Raw genomic sequence first — 15,300 nt, 5'->3', positions numbered from 1 at the left:
GAATGTACTGAACAAGAAGTTACAAGGCCGGGGACAGCTTGTCAGTGCTGCCTATGACAATGTGATTGTCATATGGGTATGGAAAACCCATATGAGAAGAGATGTATTGAGAGAAGTATTGTTGAAATTGTGAAACTACAGGAGGAATTTGACCACAGGTTTGCAGACTTCAAGAGCCACTTTTCAAAATTTTGCTGACTTCTTCTCCTTCGATGTACAAGATGCTGTACTTTACTTCAAATGGAGCTCATTGACCTTCAATGCAAATTTGAACTCAAAGCCAAGTTCAGGGAGGTGAGTGAAAACACAGGCAAGCTTGGACAATCTTTGAGAGAACTGCCATGCACCTTCCCTGAGCTGTCCAGGATGTTCGAACGGACCATGTGCCTCTTTGGGAGCACATATCTACATGAAAAGCTCTTCTCCACCATGAACTTCAATAAGTCAAAGTACAGGTCCAGACATACTGATGAGCATCTTCAAGCCATACTGAGGGTTTCAACTGTTTCCTCCCTCAAGCCAAATGTGTCTCAGCTTTGTGAGAGGAAGCGCTGCCAGGTCTCTGGCAGCAAGGAGTAGGTAAGAGAAGCCTATGTTTTGAAGAACCTTTCATGTTAAGAAGCAAAGTTCATGTTCAGAAGGACAGTTCATGAAGAACTGCTCATGTTCAGAAAGGAAAGTTCAAATTCAGAGGAACTGTTCATGTTCAGAAGAAAGATTAATATTAAAGATTGAGAACATTGGATCAGTTGTGCTCATTTTTTTTTTGAATACTTGAAACCCTTTTTTCTGGAATACCTGATGCAGCCCAGCCTGACCCAGACTGTACCTTCAGCGGCCCCCAGGTAAGTTGAGTTTGAGACCCCTGGTCTGGGAAGTTAACATTAACGTTAGTAGTAGTTAGTAGTAGCTAGTGCAGAGCAGCATCCTTAGTGGTTGTCACCTGATATCAAATATAGGCAGACATGACTTTACTTAGTGAGGCTTTATTTTCTGTCATCATTGTCATAACTCTGTAATTATGTAGCTTTTATCAATAAAGATCACTTTAGAATGTTATTACATTTCATCAAGTAATGTTACATATACCACTAATGTAATATACACAGACACAGTATATGAAATCCATCTTTTCCTGCTTTCTGTTTTGTTTTGCTTCAAGGGTGCTGACAGACCAAATTACCAATCAGCTTTATTTTCCAATGGAGCATTGAGTGACCTTGTTGCATTATGTATCTGCAGTCCGCCTGCCTAGCAGGGTGCTTCGCTATCATACAGGGCCTTGATCATTTGGAACACCTGGACTGCTTTGCCAGATAAACACATGATTTATTAACATGATGAGGCAATGAGGCAAAGACTGGAGCCTGGCCAAGATGTAAGGCTGGCTCTAGAGTGAGTGGTGTGTGTGGTGTGTGTCTATATGCTCATACACAGTCAACATTAGGACTACTCTAGTACTACATTATGTTTGGTTAATACTTTGGGATGGTGATGTTTCTTTATAGAGATTTCACATGTAAAAGTGAATAATGGAGCTATTAAAACGAACTACACCGAGTAGGACAATTTAATCAAATTCTATACAAGTATGTATATCAATACAATTCTTAGTCTTTGTTTTCTCTGTTATCCATGTTTTGTTTGTTGTTTGAAATCTAATTTTTGCTGTTGTCATGGCAACAAGCTTGCCTTGAAAAGAGGTGAACGTGGAACTACTGGAAGTGGAAGTTCTACTCATCTGCCACTCCTCTACCTCTCCAAAGCGTAGCCTGATCAGAGGTTACATCACCTGGATTAAAACAAATATGCCCTCTGGAAACATGGAGAGAGTATCTTTTATTATCTAACTACATTTACTTTACATGCACACACACAGACACACAGACACACACACACACACACACACACACACACACACACTTTTGGAGTCTATTACATAGACTTACAATCACTTCCTGGAGACTTAGTATAACCATAACCACTACTTACTAACCCTACTAACCCTGACCCTCACCCTAACCTTAACCCAAGTTTTTACCCTAGAATTTAGTGATTTACATCATGGGGACAATGTGACTCAGTAAATAGATTTATGTGCCCACAATGTGAGTACGACATAGCCACACACACACACACAGGCACGCATGCACACACACACACACACACACACACACACACACACACACACACACACTTCTTGCACATTTAATTCTGTGTGTTGGTATGAATGTGCCCCTGTGAAGAAGGCCTTTACAATTCCCAGGAAGTACTCCTTTTTTTGTGAACACAGCCAATAATAAAATGTATCAGTAAGTCACAATGGCAACCAAAACATGATGTGGAAAGCACAATTGTAATCATTTGCAATTATCCAAGTACGAAAGCAATTTGAGTTTTAATACATAGTGTAGGCTGGTACCAGACTTCTGAGTCATTGCTCACATCTCTTCATTATTCAATGGCTCAAACTGCTCTGGTACTCATCACACCTTTTTCTTCTTGGTGAAGAAGCAGTTTACAGTTGGGATTAAGCACATCAGGTACATCAGCACTGAATATATGCCAAGTCCTTTAATTGTATACACATTTCCCTCATTTGTCTTTTCCTTACATCGTTCATTCATTCATTCAACCCTTATTTATACTCGAGAGATCATTGAGGGGCCATCCTCATTTGCAATGACATTGAGTCAATTACACAAACAAGGAAAGGGAAAACAACAATAACAACAACAACAAAGATATATACTGACAGAGAAAGGCCATACCATTATTAAAAAAAAAAAAAATCCATTAACACTTTCGAATCAGGGGAAATTATTTGCTATACAAATTAGGATAATTTAGATATGAAATAAAATAAAGTTATGTTAAAAAATGCAATTAGGATAGTTAAAATGTCAAATAAATTACACTTATGTAAAACAATTATGAGTGGAGGTTGGGAGGTTTAAAATAAAATTTCTAAAGTGGACAAAAGGTATAAATGTATTGATGTTAAGGTGCTATGCTTTGTTCCAGGTGTCAAAATTGTTAAAGATTGATTGTTAAAGGAATGCTGCAAGTTTTTGCTAAATGAACAGGATGGGATGAAAGATTAGACAAAAGTTTTTTCTGTTTTTTTTTTCCCTGAGACTTTAACAACTCAGAGTCAGAGAGCATCTGTCAGTGGTGGAAGTGCAGCAGAGAGTGCTCCTCGGAGCTGTCAGAAGTGGCATGTTTTAACCTGAGCATCCATGCATCCAATGCACCATCAAAGAGGGAACTTGGTCCCTGACATGCACAGGCCTGGAACCACAGTTGTGTGCGTTTTTCACACCTCTGCAGGTGTGAAACACACACATTGGTAAGGAGTGAAACACACTTGGGAGGTCCTGAATCCATGACGTGATGGAAACAGATACATTTCTTCTTCCAGAATTTGCCTATTATTATTCAGGAAAAGAAGTCAGCTCCACGACTGAAATGTCTGTGGGTCAACCATTATCTTCAAATCAATTCATATTATTGTGGATGAAAAAGAGGTTGTATCTACCTACCTTAATTAATCACAGATTTAATGCACAACATAACAACGACTCAAAACAAACACACAGAGAGGTTGTGCGACCTGTGTGTGCACCCTGTGTTTGGCACAACACAGGGTGCACACACAGATAGATAGAAAACTCACCACAGGAATAAAAACTCTTACATCAACATATGTCTTCAGAAAAATTGTGCTCCAAGCAACCACTACTGTATCACATAAACTTAAAATGACCCCTCTCCAACATGCCGACATGAACATGCTGTCAGGCTGAATGAATCAAATGACAACTGAGTCTTACTAGTAAGCTATACATTTTCCTGTATGGGGCTAGAAAATCTGAACCTTCAGCTTCTGAAACCACTTCCAACATATTGCATAACCTTAAGATGCATGATCAGCAAACTACAAACAAGGCTGTCACTTAGTTTCTGAAAAGCTGAATGTCCTGACACCAACATGTGCCTGAGGTAGAAATAACAGAGTGAGACAACTAACCCTTCACCCTTTTTGTCACACATATTATGAAAGACAGGAACATCTCTTTGGTAAAATCATTAAACTATTAAATTTCTTCAAATAACAACAGGGGCTCTACAATATAAACCAATAAAACAGAAGGTAAAGTAGAGAAAGGCCCATCGTTGTTCATCAGCTGTCCCTCAAGCCCTGTGGATCATTCACACAGCTGACAAATGCACATGTAGACTCCAGCATGCAGAGTGTGTTGTGTCTCTGCTGCTCTGACACTATCAGGCTTCTCATCTTACTGCATCTGACACAGTTTGACATCCAGTCACAATGATATTCAGATCAGCCATATGGTGCTGATTTTCCACCAGCCAAAGGCAAACATTGGTGATATGACATCATACCCATTTTTATAAATTTGAGATCAGCTCTGTCCTTCCTAATTTATCTGTTATTTCACAATTCAACTTTGAAAGATTAACTGCAAGTTTTGGGGAAAAGCCATGTATTTTATGTCTGCATGTGATCAATGAAGCAAACTGCATTCAGTATGCAAGCAATTAACTGATGTTTTCCTCCCCAGAATTAGAATGCATAAATCAAGGTAAAATTTTGTCACAGGCATTTCAATATGGACGACAGCTTACACATATTAACACTGACACACAATATATTACAGTTCAAAAGGAATTGCCTTTCACGAAAGCTTCATTTCAATAGTCACTTGGGTAAAAGAACTATTCTCCATTTTAAAAGGTGTTTAATGCTTTTAGGTTGTTGAAAGTCCTCTTTAGAAATCGATGGTAGGCTACATTTACACATAGCAGAGTATTTTGGAAAACTGATATTTTAGCCCCTCCATTTTCAAAAATAACATCGTGCACACAACATTTTCAAAAATGTTGTTGTTTACATAAACCCGGATAAATACGCCATTGAGCACATCATAACTATGCCAAACCTTTGGGCGTAAGTGTAAACATAGGTCGCTCACATGACGTGAAGTATTTTCAGTCGCATGTTGTGACATTTTGGAACCTAAAACACTGTTTAACCCTGTTTACACGCCAACACATAACCAGCATTTTCAGATTTTTAAAAATGATCGTTTTTTTTCAGTTTTTACCAGAGCTAAGATATTCATTATTTAAGGAAAGAAGAAAAATATCAACAAAATAGGTGATTCTAAACATTTGATGAATGTTGATGATGAAATGATGATGAAAGTTTAAGAAACTAACATATATACATATGGTATATTTGTAGTATTCCATTAGTTTGTGTCCACTACAACCTTACAAGATAAAGATACATATTGCAATGGTTTTTCACAGTATTTCTCTTTAAATCTGCATTTGATGTATATCCTCATGCATATTACTGCACTTACATGTATAGAAATTCAAAGCTTGACCCACCAGGGCCTAGTTACAGTTACAAAGCTATGATTGGACAAGTGTTTGGAGGAGGGGTTTACGCCAGGGGCCTTTATGTTAAAATAAGAGAGACTGTTACTCAAAAGAACTTCCACAAGGATTCACAAACAAATATTCAAACTACGCTCAAAGAACCAAATTAGCTGGATGAAAATTCACAGATAATAGCATGTGAGCCTGAATTAGTTAAGGCATATTTGAACAACAGGGTCGTTCCTCAGCCTCTAAGCTCATGCCAGCACCATGTGCTCCCTCCACCACTCCATCCTCCTCTGTATGTGCTGTAAATTTTGTTGAGGAGGTTTAAAGAACATATCCTTTTCCACCAAAACTAAACATATAACCATTTCCTATATATGGTCTTTTTGTTGATGTAAGTATCAGACTGAACTCAAGATTTAAGCAAAAACATTTATGGGGACATCTCTCAAGTGGTAAAAAAAAAAAAAAACAAGAGTTTGAAATGTGGATACTGAGACAGAGCCCAATGTGGAAATGCCCATAATGTACCACAACAACACACAAAACTTCAAACAATGTCTGCCAGCACAGAGCTCCACAAGGCAAATGGCAGATTTACAGTGAACTGGGCAGTTTAATATCTGGTGGAGGACAAATTATCTCAAATTATCACTTCATTTTTTGGTGTCCTATGTCAGGGAAAATGTGTTTGCTTTCAAAAATCTTAAACTGGCTCCATATCACAGAAATAGTGCAAATAGTGTGGGGGTAATCTGATCATCTGCTTCTGCCAGAGGAGGAAAGTAAAAACAATGTGGAGAAAGGGGGAGTTGTTTTCTTTGCAATATGGGCTGACTCATATAATTACAATAACCAAGAGCAGAAACAAGATGACACAGATTAGTTCATTACACAATAATGTGCAGAGTAGAGGTTTCCAAGAAATTCACAGTGTTACTGGATGAACATGTCAGTGCTTTGTTATGCAAGTGACGACATGAGACAAAGTCAGTACACATGCTGTATCCATAGCGCTGTAACAATGTTCTTCTGCAGAAGAAATGCCACTGTGCATGATTAAGTCAAAATGAATTACAGCAAAACAGGAAGCCTTGAGTATTGTTAAGATTTTTATTGCTTTGGTTCTGATTGCGACACAATGGATTCACAACCACACAGGACAACAGTTAACTACGGGTGTCTTGTGAATTGAAGACATGCTTGTTGAAGATTTTGTTCACCCAAATTTTGCCACCCAAGACCTCTTGCCTCCTCTGCAACATAACTGTGTGACTGTCAGTGTGACTACTTATGACATTTAACATGTCTGGGTTGCATTCCATGGGTATTATCATTTCATTTTGTGAAACCTTCACTGTCCTTGATAGCATGCAGGAGACATTATGAGTGGAACAAATAATTAATGTTACAATACACTAAGTGACCAGGAAAACAGAAAGCCCAGTACAAAGTAAAGCAATCCAACAGAAAATCCCTGCAATAAATCCTCCCTTTATGAAACTGAATCTGTCCAATCTATGTTGAGACTGCATCACAAAGGAGCTGACTCAGGTCTGTGGTCACTTCTGGGGCCAGTGGGCCACCATTTCATGTTTGCTACTTTCTCATGAACTACTGATGAACTACTGTACTCACAGTTCATGGATGACAATTCTAAGAATCACTATGTACTATACATGATTTGAATGGTTAAAGATCTGAACAGGCAAATGCACTATAAACTGATGGAGTAGTGGGAACATAAGCATAAACACGCAGTCCTCTTGCAGTTGAACAGTAGTGTTAGAGACTGGAAGTTCTCCCTCACAAAACAAACGGGCTGTTTTAAAGGGGAGCAGCAAAAGGACAAAGACAGAATCTGCATTGATCAGATTTATTTTGGCTGATATGATCCATTAAATTATGCAAGGATCAGCCCTGACACTGATCCTTGGGATTGGGCTGGGAAATCTCTATTAATTATGGGAGCTGGCCAAACAATGAGAGAAAATAACATTCAGGTCCTTGTATCTGACCTAATCAGAATGTGCAACACTGGTGTCTGTACTATTAATGCTTGGCCAAAGATGGCTTGTGTCTTCTTACTGTTCAAAAATATTAATATAGTGGTCAGTCTTGCACTAGATAGATGATTTGGGTGATTGCCTCATGTCAGTTTCAGACAGGTAACTAGGAGGTACCTCATAGTTGTCAAGTGTAAAAGACAGATGCTAGCAAATGGTGTTGATGGAATGCCGTTCTAAGCTTACTACTGCAGAAGCTCTGAAATGGGCCCTCAGGACTTTGGGGCTTTGAAGCAGTCTGTCCTGTCCATCTGTGAGGATACTGAAGCTCAGGTGAAAGTTCAGTCACTTTTATTTGAAATTTCTGCTATTTTTTGTTTCCACTTTCCCACTCATAATTCCTTTAATACATTTCTGACATCACCATATTTGGTCTTTCTGCCTCCGTTCACTTCAGGCCTAGGATTGCACAACCCATCACCTCCCAATCATCACCCTCAGGATGATCCAGGTGTTTAAAATAAAAGGTTCCACCTTCTATCAGTGAGCTTTACTCCACCACCACCTGTCTCTTAACTCTGGGGGTCTCTACCTATCTCCTATCTTCATAGGCCCATGCTTATTGAAGATGTATCTCATCAAAGGGGTCTAATCACCAAAATCATTCCCTGTTGTTAACATCAGTGAAGGTCATTATATGCTTCAATCTCTCCAGATTGAAATGTTAGCTCAAACAGAATGCAGTGTGTGCAGAGCTGTCAACGGTGTCATTAGGGTTTTCAAGCACTTTCAAATACTGACAGATGTGAACAACACACTTATCCAACACCAGCAGTTTGTCATTATTACCATAATTGACTTGAACTGAAATTTGTAATTATGCTTGGTACAAGATAAACTACCTTTATCAAGATTTATGTCAAATGATTTCTCATTTAAGTCATTTGTTAAGCAAAAAATGCCAAACATTTAATGATTCCAGTTTCTCAAAGGTGATCATTTGCTGCTTGTCTTACTTTATAGTAAACTGGCTGACACTGCAAAACCAAAACACAGTATATTCAGACAAAACATCTGATTACACTAAAATTAGCTGAATGAAATTATGATGTGATTTTTCTGATGCTTTATGGCCCAAACCATCTTTAATTGAGGAAATAACTGGCAAATTAAGCAATGAAAATACACATCTGTCTGAAGCATGACTGCAAATATATAAAGGTTTTCAGGTCACAGTAACCACAAAATCTATGAGACTCCACACGTTTAAAGCAGCTTCAGTCTCTCTGCTTACAGCTGTAGCCTGCCTTGTAAAGCAGTGCTGCAGCCCAAAACCACTACACAGAGATTACAGCCAATGCACTCCAAATACAACATCCCCAATTACCTTGCTGAGTACTGCATAATACTGCCTTAATATCAATATTAATATTAATAGCACAGGGAGGCTTATTCAGTCACTGATGCTGTAAAATTAAATTAATCTGGAGACTGCAGCATTGTGACACAGTAACCTTCAGAAATGCCAATGGCTCCCTTTAAGGCACAACCATCATTAATCAATTCATAACGACAGAGAGCAGCGAAGGGCCAGCACATTTCTAATTTACTACAGACCTTGATGCTACAATGCAAAATACATCTTGATAACAAACAATATCATCAAATACTGATCTTCAAAAAATAACTATGCAAATGTGTCACTAGTTAAATATAATGACCTTTGCTCTAAATACAATCTTGAAATAAGAAACAGAAAATTGGAGAGGTATATTATCTTCCTTTTGTCTGGCAGAGCACTTATTTCAGCTGAAATGTGATGACTTAACTTGTCAGCTCATATCATGTCTTAAACCCCAAACACGTTTTCAAGCTCTAACCTGCCCATTTCAGCTGTCACTTACTCTTAGTGTATCCTACCACAGACACACCACACATGAACACACACATACTCCACACTAAAAAATAAAGAGGGCATCACATTTACAGTGAAGAGTCATCTCTGCACTCTTTGAACTATGCCAGTAAAACATGAACAGACACAATCATCTACATCAGTGTAACCAGGCATCAGATTGCATGTGTATGCAACAAAAACTACTATCAATGTACTTAAAATCATTTCATTATATTATTATATCAAATTAGTGAGTACTTTAGGGGACCACACAATAAATTGTTCAATTCCTCCTCACATCAGTTTGTTCCTTGGTATCATTGGTTTGATTAAAGGGAAGCATGCATCTTATCTTATCTTATCAGCCCATTGTGTCACAGCATGCAGAAAGAGGAACAGATTGCTACATGTGATGTGAATCATAGCTAAATACAAAATCTAAAATTCGTGAGTCAGTTTCCTCTAAGAGCAGTCATACTCTACACCACACTTCTCACCTCACTTCAGGGCCAGACAAACAGGATTTCGTATTCTCCACCTCAATTACATACTGTATCTCAGAGTAAAGAAAACTTTGAAACAACATTTCGGAAAATGAATATTGAATTGAATATTGAACTCAACACTGCAATTATATGATAAAACATGAAATGCTGTGATGTCTTTAATTAGCATGAACATTTCACAGAGTTTGGTTGGTGGCTAGTTCATAATTTCCATTACGGGTGTGGTTCTGATGGAGGAATCTGGGCACAGAGAGCTCTACAAAGTCCTTGGTCCTATAGTTTAAAGAACTTATCAACCGAAATAAATGTCCAGCAAAGGCTTCCATATTGATCTTTTCAGCGCCAGAACAGGAATGCAAAGAACGTCAAGTTTCTCCAGTGTTGAAATGCGACACAAACATGGCCTGAACACATATTAAGCTAGTCCATATTTGTTTTACGTGGGGAAGTTTATAAACAGACCAAACTCAGTTCAAAAGTCGGAAATTTTAAGGCTTTGCCGGTACTAAGACAGACAGACCGACCAAACTCCGTTGAAAATTCATGCATTTTTAGGGAATGATTATCCGCCAAGCTGAACACCAAATACGTTAACATAACTAAATGAATGGGTGCTGAGCTGGGCAGCCTCAGAGCTTCACAGGGGTTCGGAGGTGCTACTGCGCTCACAAACATGGAGAACTTGAATGAAAACTGAAAACACTGGTGTCATGGTGGCATACAGTGCTGGGATAGACGCCCAGCTAGAGGGTCACTGGGACAAACACGTAAATGATGACAGATACACGACAACTGAACAGGACGCAGCAGGGTATGTGTGTTGGTTTAATTACCTCACCGTGACTGGCACTCCGCCCCTGCGGGGTGTCCTCTGGTAGAAAATAAAGTTTAGAGCTGGACAGGAGTTGGTGACTGGTCCTTTCCTCCCAGAGTAGCTGCAGCTCGGCGACACACAGCGGCTCTCCGGGCTGACAGCGTACGAAGAAGAAGTCCCCCAGCGCCAGCAGCCGTTCCTGACGGTGCAGCTGGAATCGAAAAGCCCTGTAGAAAATATACGGTCCGTGGAAACCGCATGGTGAGCCTACCCACTGCGGACAAATGGAAGAATGAGTGAGGGGAGAAAGAGACCGAAAGTCACGGTTAACACGAAGAGCATAAAATGAATCCCAACATTTCACTTTATGAGCATCGTCACAAATTATTCATTAATATTCCCCCATAATACTGCATTGTCGCCTATGAACAAGTCCGTAGTGGAGATAACTGATCCAAATAAAATAGCAATGTGATAATAATAATAATAATAATAATAATAATAATAATAATAATAATAATAATAATAATAATAGCGTACCGTGACTGGGGCGGACTCCATCTCGTCTCTGCAGACTGATTAAACTCCCAACATGTTTTTCCAAACTTGTCGTCTTGAATGGGCTGCAAGTCGGTCCTGGAAGGCTGCAGAGTGAGTGCAGAGAGGAAGCAGCTTGTCGTCAATATCAAGAGGGAAGAGCTCACACACGCTGCCAGTAAAATGTACAAAAACGAGCCAACAATTTCCCTGGACGATATGTTTACACAGACTCATTTTGGTTCGGAATTTCCATCCGGTGAAATCATTTTAGAAGTAGACAACATCGCAGTGAGCACCACAGCCTCTTCTGATGATCTACTGTGAATCCCTAAAAAAATACCAAAACGTGGAATGAGCACAAACTGCTCTCAAGCATGTGTTAGAATGAGGTTTTCTACGAATATCTAGAGTTTATGTTTTTATTGCTTTCACTTTAAGAGTTTAATGTCGCCATTTATATTATTATTAGTCTATGGATTTGATAGGACCTGTAACAAGGACAACTCTGTGTGTGTGTGTGTGTGTGTGTGTGTGTGTGTGAGAGAGAGAGAGAGAGAGAGAGAGAGAGAGAGAGAGAGAGAGAGAGAGAACGTGCAAACGAGCAAAAATGTTCAAAACATATTTTTTAAAAATTGAAGTATGAATGGAATGGATACGTTTAACATACAGGCAGACTTAATTTTTCGATAATGTCTTATAGTGTTGCATTACATTGCTGTTTTTCTTTTTTCTTTTTTCCATAGTAGCAGGGGCTGCTAACAAATTGTTGTTTGATTCACACACAGTAATCTTGGGTGACCAGCAGGGGCGTTTGCTCTGCTCTCTCTTTCATCCTCTCATCTTATCTTCTTCTCTTCATCCCTCTCTCCAGCTCTCCTCTGGTTCTATATTCAGGACTGCACCACACAGCACATTCTCCAGAAATGTGAGGCCACCATGCAACTTGACAGAGATGTTCAATTCAATCTGCCTCTGAATCGACCAAAATCCCTCCTGTTCCTCACTCTGATTTTGATGTCTTTCCTGCTCCTGAGTCAGCAGGCCAACCAACTCCCTGTCCTGGTCCCTAGTCAGTGACCCAGCCAACATCTGTTCCTGCTTCCCAGTTGGTTGCCCAGCTGACAACTGCTCCTTGTTTCCCTGGCTCCATCGGGTCTCATGCTAGTCTCCAGCCGCTATCCTTCTGTACTGCAGCTCTGTTTCCAGCCTCCTGTTTGGCTCCGCTGTTGCTAGCCTCCTACGTAGATCTCCAGCCACTGGCCTCTTGCTTCATATTTTTCTGGAATTTTAGATACATAGATCATTTTGATATAAATACTGTGCAAATGTTGTCTCCTTGGGATCAAGAGAAAATTATGGTTTCTCATAGGCAAAGTTTTGTTTTTGTAGTTCTGGGGTGTCAGAAATAATAATGTGTGTCATAGTGGAGGAAAACTGGTGCAGCATCTGAGATGTCTTAGGATGCCTCGTGCCCAAACATTGTGTCAGAATGTCTATGCTCCCTTTCATCAAGTTTGACAACTTCTACAACATGTTCAGTGATGTTGACTCATAAGAGCACAGGGGCCACTGGTCAACTGGTGAGTATTAGTCTAACAAATCAGTTGCACCTGTGGCTGTAATGTCTCAATGTCCACACTCTTCTTACTTATAGGGAAAAAAAAGACAGAGACCACCTTCACCGCCTGGTGACCACCACGGGTTCATGCTTCATTTTCACCCATAAAACCCTGATTACATACAGAAACATTAGTTGTTGGTCGTGGAGGAAAGTAGAAGATTTACTCAGGTACTGCACTTAAGTAAAACGCTGGGGAACTTTTAATTTTATGTCACTTTTTACATCTGCACCACCACAAAGGGAAATATTTTACTTTTTACTGCTACATTTATCTGACATCTATAGTTACTTGACTTGTGACCTCTTACAAAAAAAATAAAATAAAATCAGCGTATAGTTTATGAGTTCCACCAAAGAGACATTTCTCCTCAAAACATTATTTACATCATTTAAAATTTTACAAATGAGATGAGACAGAAGTTAAAAACAATTCAAAATAAAAAACTTTGTTTTGTCTTCTTTTCACTGACATTGCTTACTACTCATCTTCCAACCCCAGATGAATCTTTTAGTTCTTTGGAGGGGCCTGAACCGCTGGTTCACAGGCTAACTGTATGTAAAGTAGTTCAAAGTAGCTGTACCTGAAACACCTGCAACAGCACAATGCTGCTCTAATATTGATGCATAAGAATTAACAATAAAATGATGTCAGAGAGAATCATCATCAGTCACAGGGACAATTTACTGCAGAGCGAGGACGTTTACTTTGATACTTTAAGTACATTTTGCTGATAATGCTTTTGCACTTTTGCTTGTAACAGAGGATTTTTACATTGTAGTATTAATACTTCTACTTAAGTAAAGGATCTGAGTACGGTAAAGTCACTGTACATCATACAAATCATGAAACATGCTCTGATTGGTTGGGGTCCAACATGTGATCTGCTGTTTCCCTTGGCCAAATCGCAGTAACAACGTATGACTCTATGAACACCTCAAAAGGCATTAGTATGTCTACTCTGCTCAGGAAACAATCTATATTCATTGTGATATTGGCAGCACAGACTGGTATGTTCATAAAGTCTGACCTTTGTCACAGTTTTCATGCCACAATTGTCCACTACCACCTCCCACCCTCACCCATATATCACCTCAGCATTACTGCATTATAGCACTTAAAGGTGCAGAAAGATAAATTACTGCAGTCACTGCAGAGTGATGTTATGGTGAGAGAGATGAATGATGAATACAGAGAGCCATACAATCTCTCCCTCATTATGTAAGAAACAATAACGCCTGAGAGGAGTTGAAATAGAGTAGCTGAAATGAAGCTTGTGACTCATATTAACATGAGAAAATGGGGGAAAAAATATTAAATCCAGTCCTGGAGGAGCAGTTGCTGAGAGTCTTTGGCAGGCTTTTTCTTTGGGAGGGGTGGAAGGTGGGGACTGTGGTGGTAATTCTGCAGTGAAAACAGGGTTTTAGATTACATGGTGAAGCAGGAATGTATGGGGGCCAGGAGAGGCAGGCAGGCATGCACCACCATCAACAACATCTGGACACATTAGACTGGAACTGAGAGTGGGTGTGTCTGTGAATGCACCCTGAGGGAGAGATTATGTTTGTAGTATTGTTATTACAGCAAGATCACTTCAGTGGTTTCTGTATTGTCATTTGCTCCAACTGCTAACAAATTAAACAAGAGCTGAGGAAAAATATGGCCACTATATATGTGTGTGTGTGTGTGTGTGTGTGTGTGTGTGTGTGTGTGTGTGTATTAAAGGTTAGTTCAACTGTCAGTGTGCCTTGTTATGTGATATCTTTTGGCTAAGTACAGTGTTAAGGACTGCTATGGCTGGAAGAAAATTCTTCATCAGCAGTCTTATAAATATGAAATGCATAATTTGGTTTATGTAGTTAGACTATTGCACTACGCAGGATCTTTATATGAACTTTAACATTGTTGAGAATAAATACATTTTGCGATGCAACTAAAATTTTCATACTGTACGTTCAAATAATGAAGTATGTACAAACTGAGTCCATTCAACATTTTTTTAGCTCAAGGTCTACTTACCAGATTTGTTCCCAACCTTAAGCCACATGTTGTGGCCTTCATCAGCAGATGAAGTTCCATAGTGAGGTCATGGAATGACGTGAAATATCTCCATGGCAGAGTAAATTCCATCCACTGATGAAGGTCACAAGATGTGGCTGAAAGCCCAGAAGAAACCTAGTAAGTTGGCTATTTTCCTCTAAAGTGTATTTGATTCCAATGCTTACATTGGTAACCTTCTATTTCCCGCCTTTGGATAATTAGCTTTTTATTGGTCACTGTATTATTAAAAGAGATGCAAATGTATCACAGATACCTTTTTCTAAATTAGATACATGTGTCACAGCTCCAGTTTCATTCCCACATTGCTAAATTAGGACAGGGAGAAGTACCTACGGTCAGGAAACTTTGCACCCACCTACAATATGTACATATGAGGTATGTCTGTTATCTGGTGTCAGATCATGAAACTCCAGTCATGAAACCACAATGGGTCAGTACA

At 39.3% G+C, this 15,300-nt stretch overlaps 1 protein-coding gene across 1 annotated transcript in view; it reads right to left on the bottom strand.

Moving 5' to 3' along the window:
* Positions 1–11,253, bottom strand: part of LOC143338634 (AT-rich interactive domain-containing protein 5B-like) — a 35,544-nt gene extending 24,291 nt beyond the window's left edge. Inside the window, exons 1-2 of the mRNA XM_076759178.1 lie at positions 11,182–11,253; positions 10,661–10,915 (exon numbers count right to left, since the gene is read on the bottom strand). Coding sequence (XP_076615293.1) covers positions 10,661–10,915; positions 11,182–11,202 — 276 coding nt within the window. The 5' untranslated portion in view covers positions 11,203–11,253. The remainder of the gene's footprint in view (positions 1–10,660; positions 10,916–11,181) is intronic.
* Positions 11,254–15,300: the final 4,047 nt, after the last annotated feature.

Source organism: Chaetodon auriga, chromosome 20 (genome assembly GCF_051107435.1).
Source record: "Chaetodon auriga isolate fChaAug3 chromosome 20, fChaAug3.hap1, whole genome shotgun sequence".
Lineage (NCBI taxonomy): Eukaryota > Metazoa > Chordata > Actinopteri > Chaetodontiformes > Chaetodontidae > Chaetodon > Chaetodon auriga.
The sequence above is the reverse complement of the archived record's forward strand: the minus strand, read 5'-3'. Positions and strand labels throughout refer to the sequence as shown.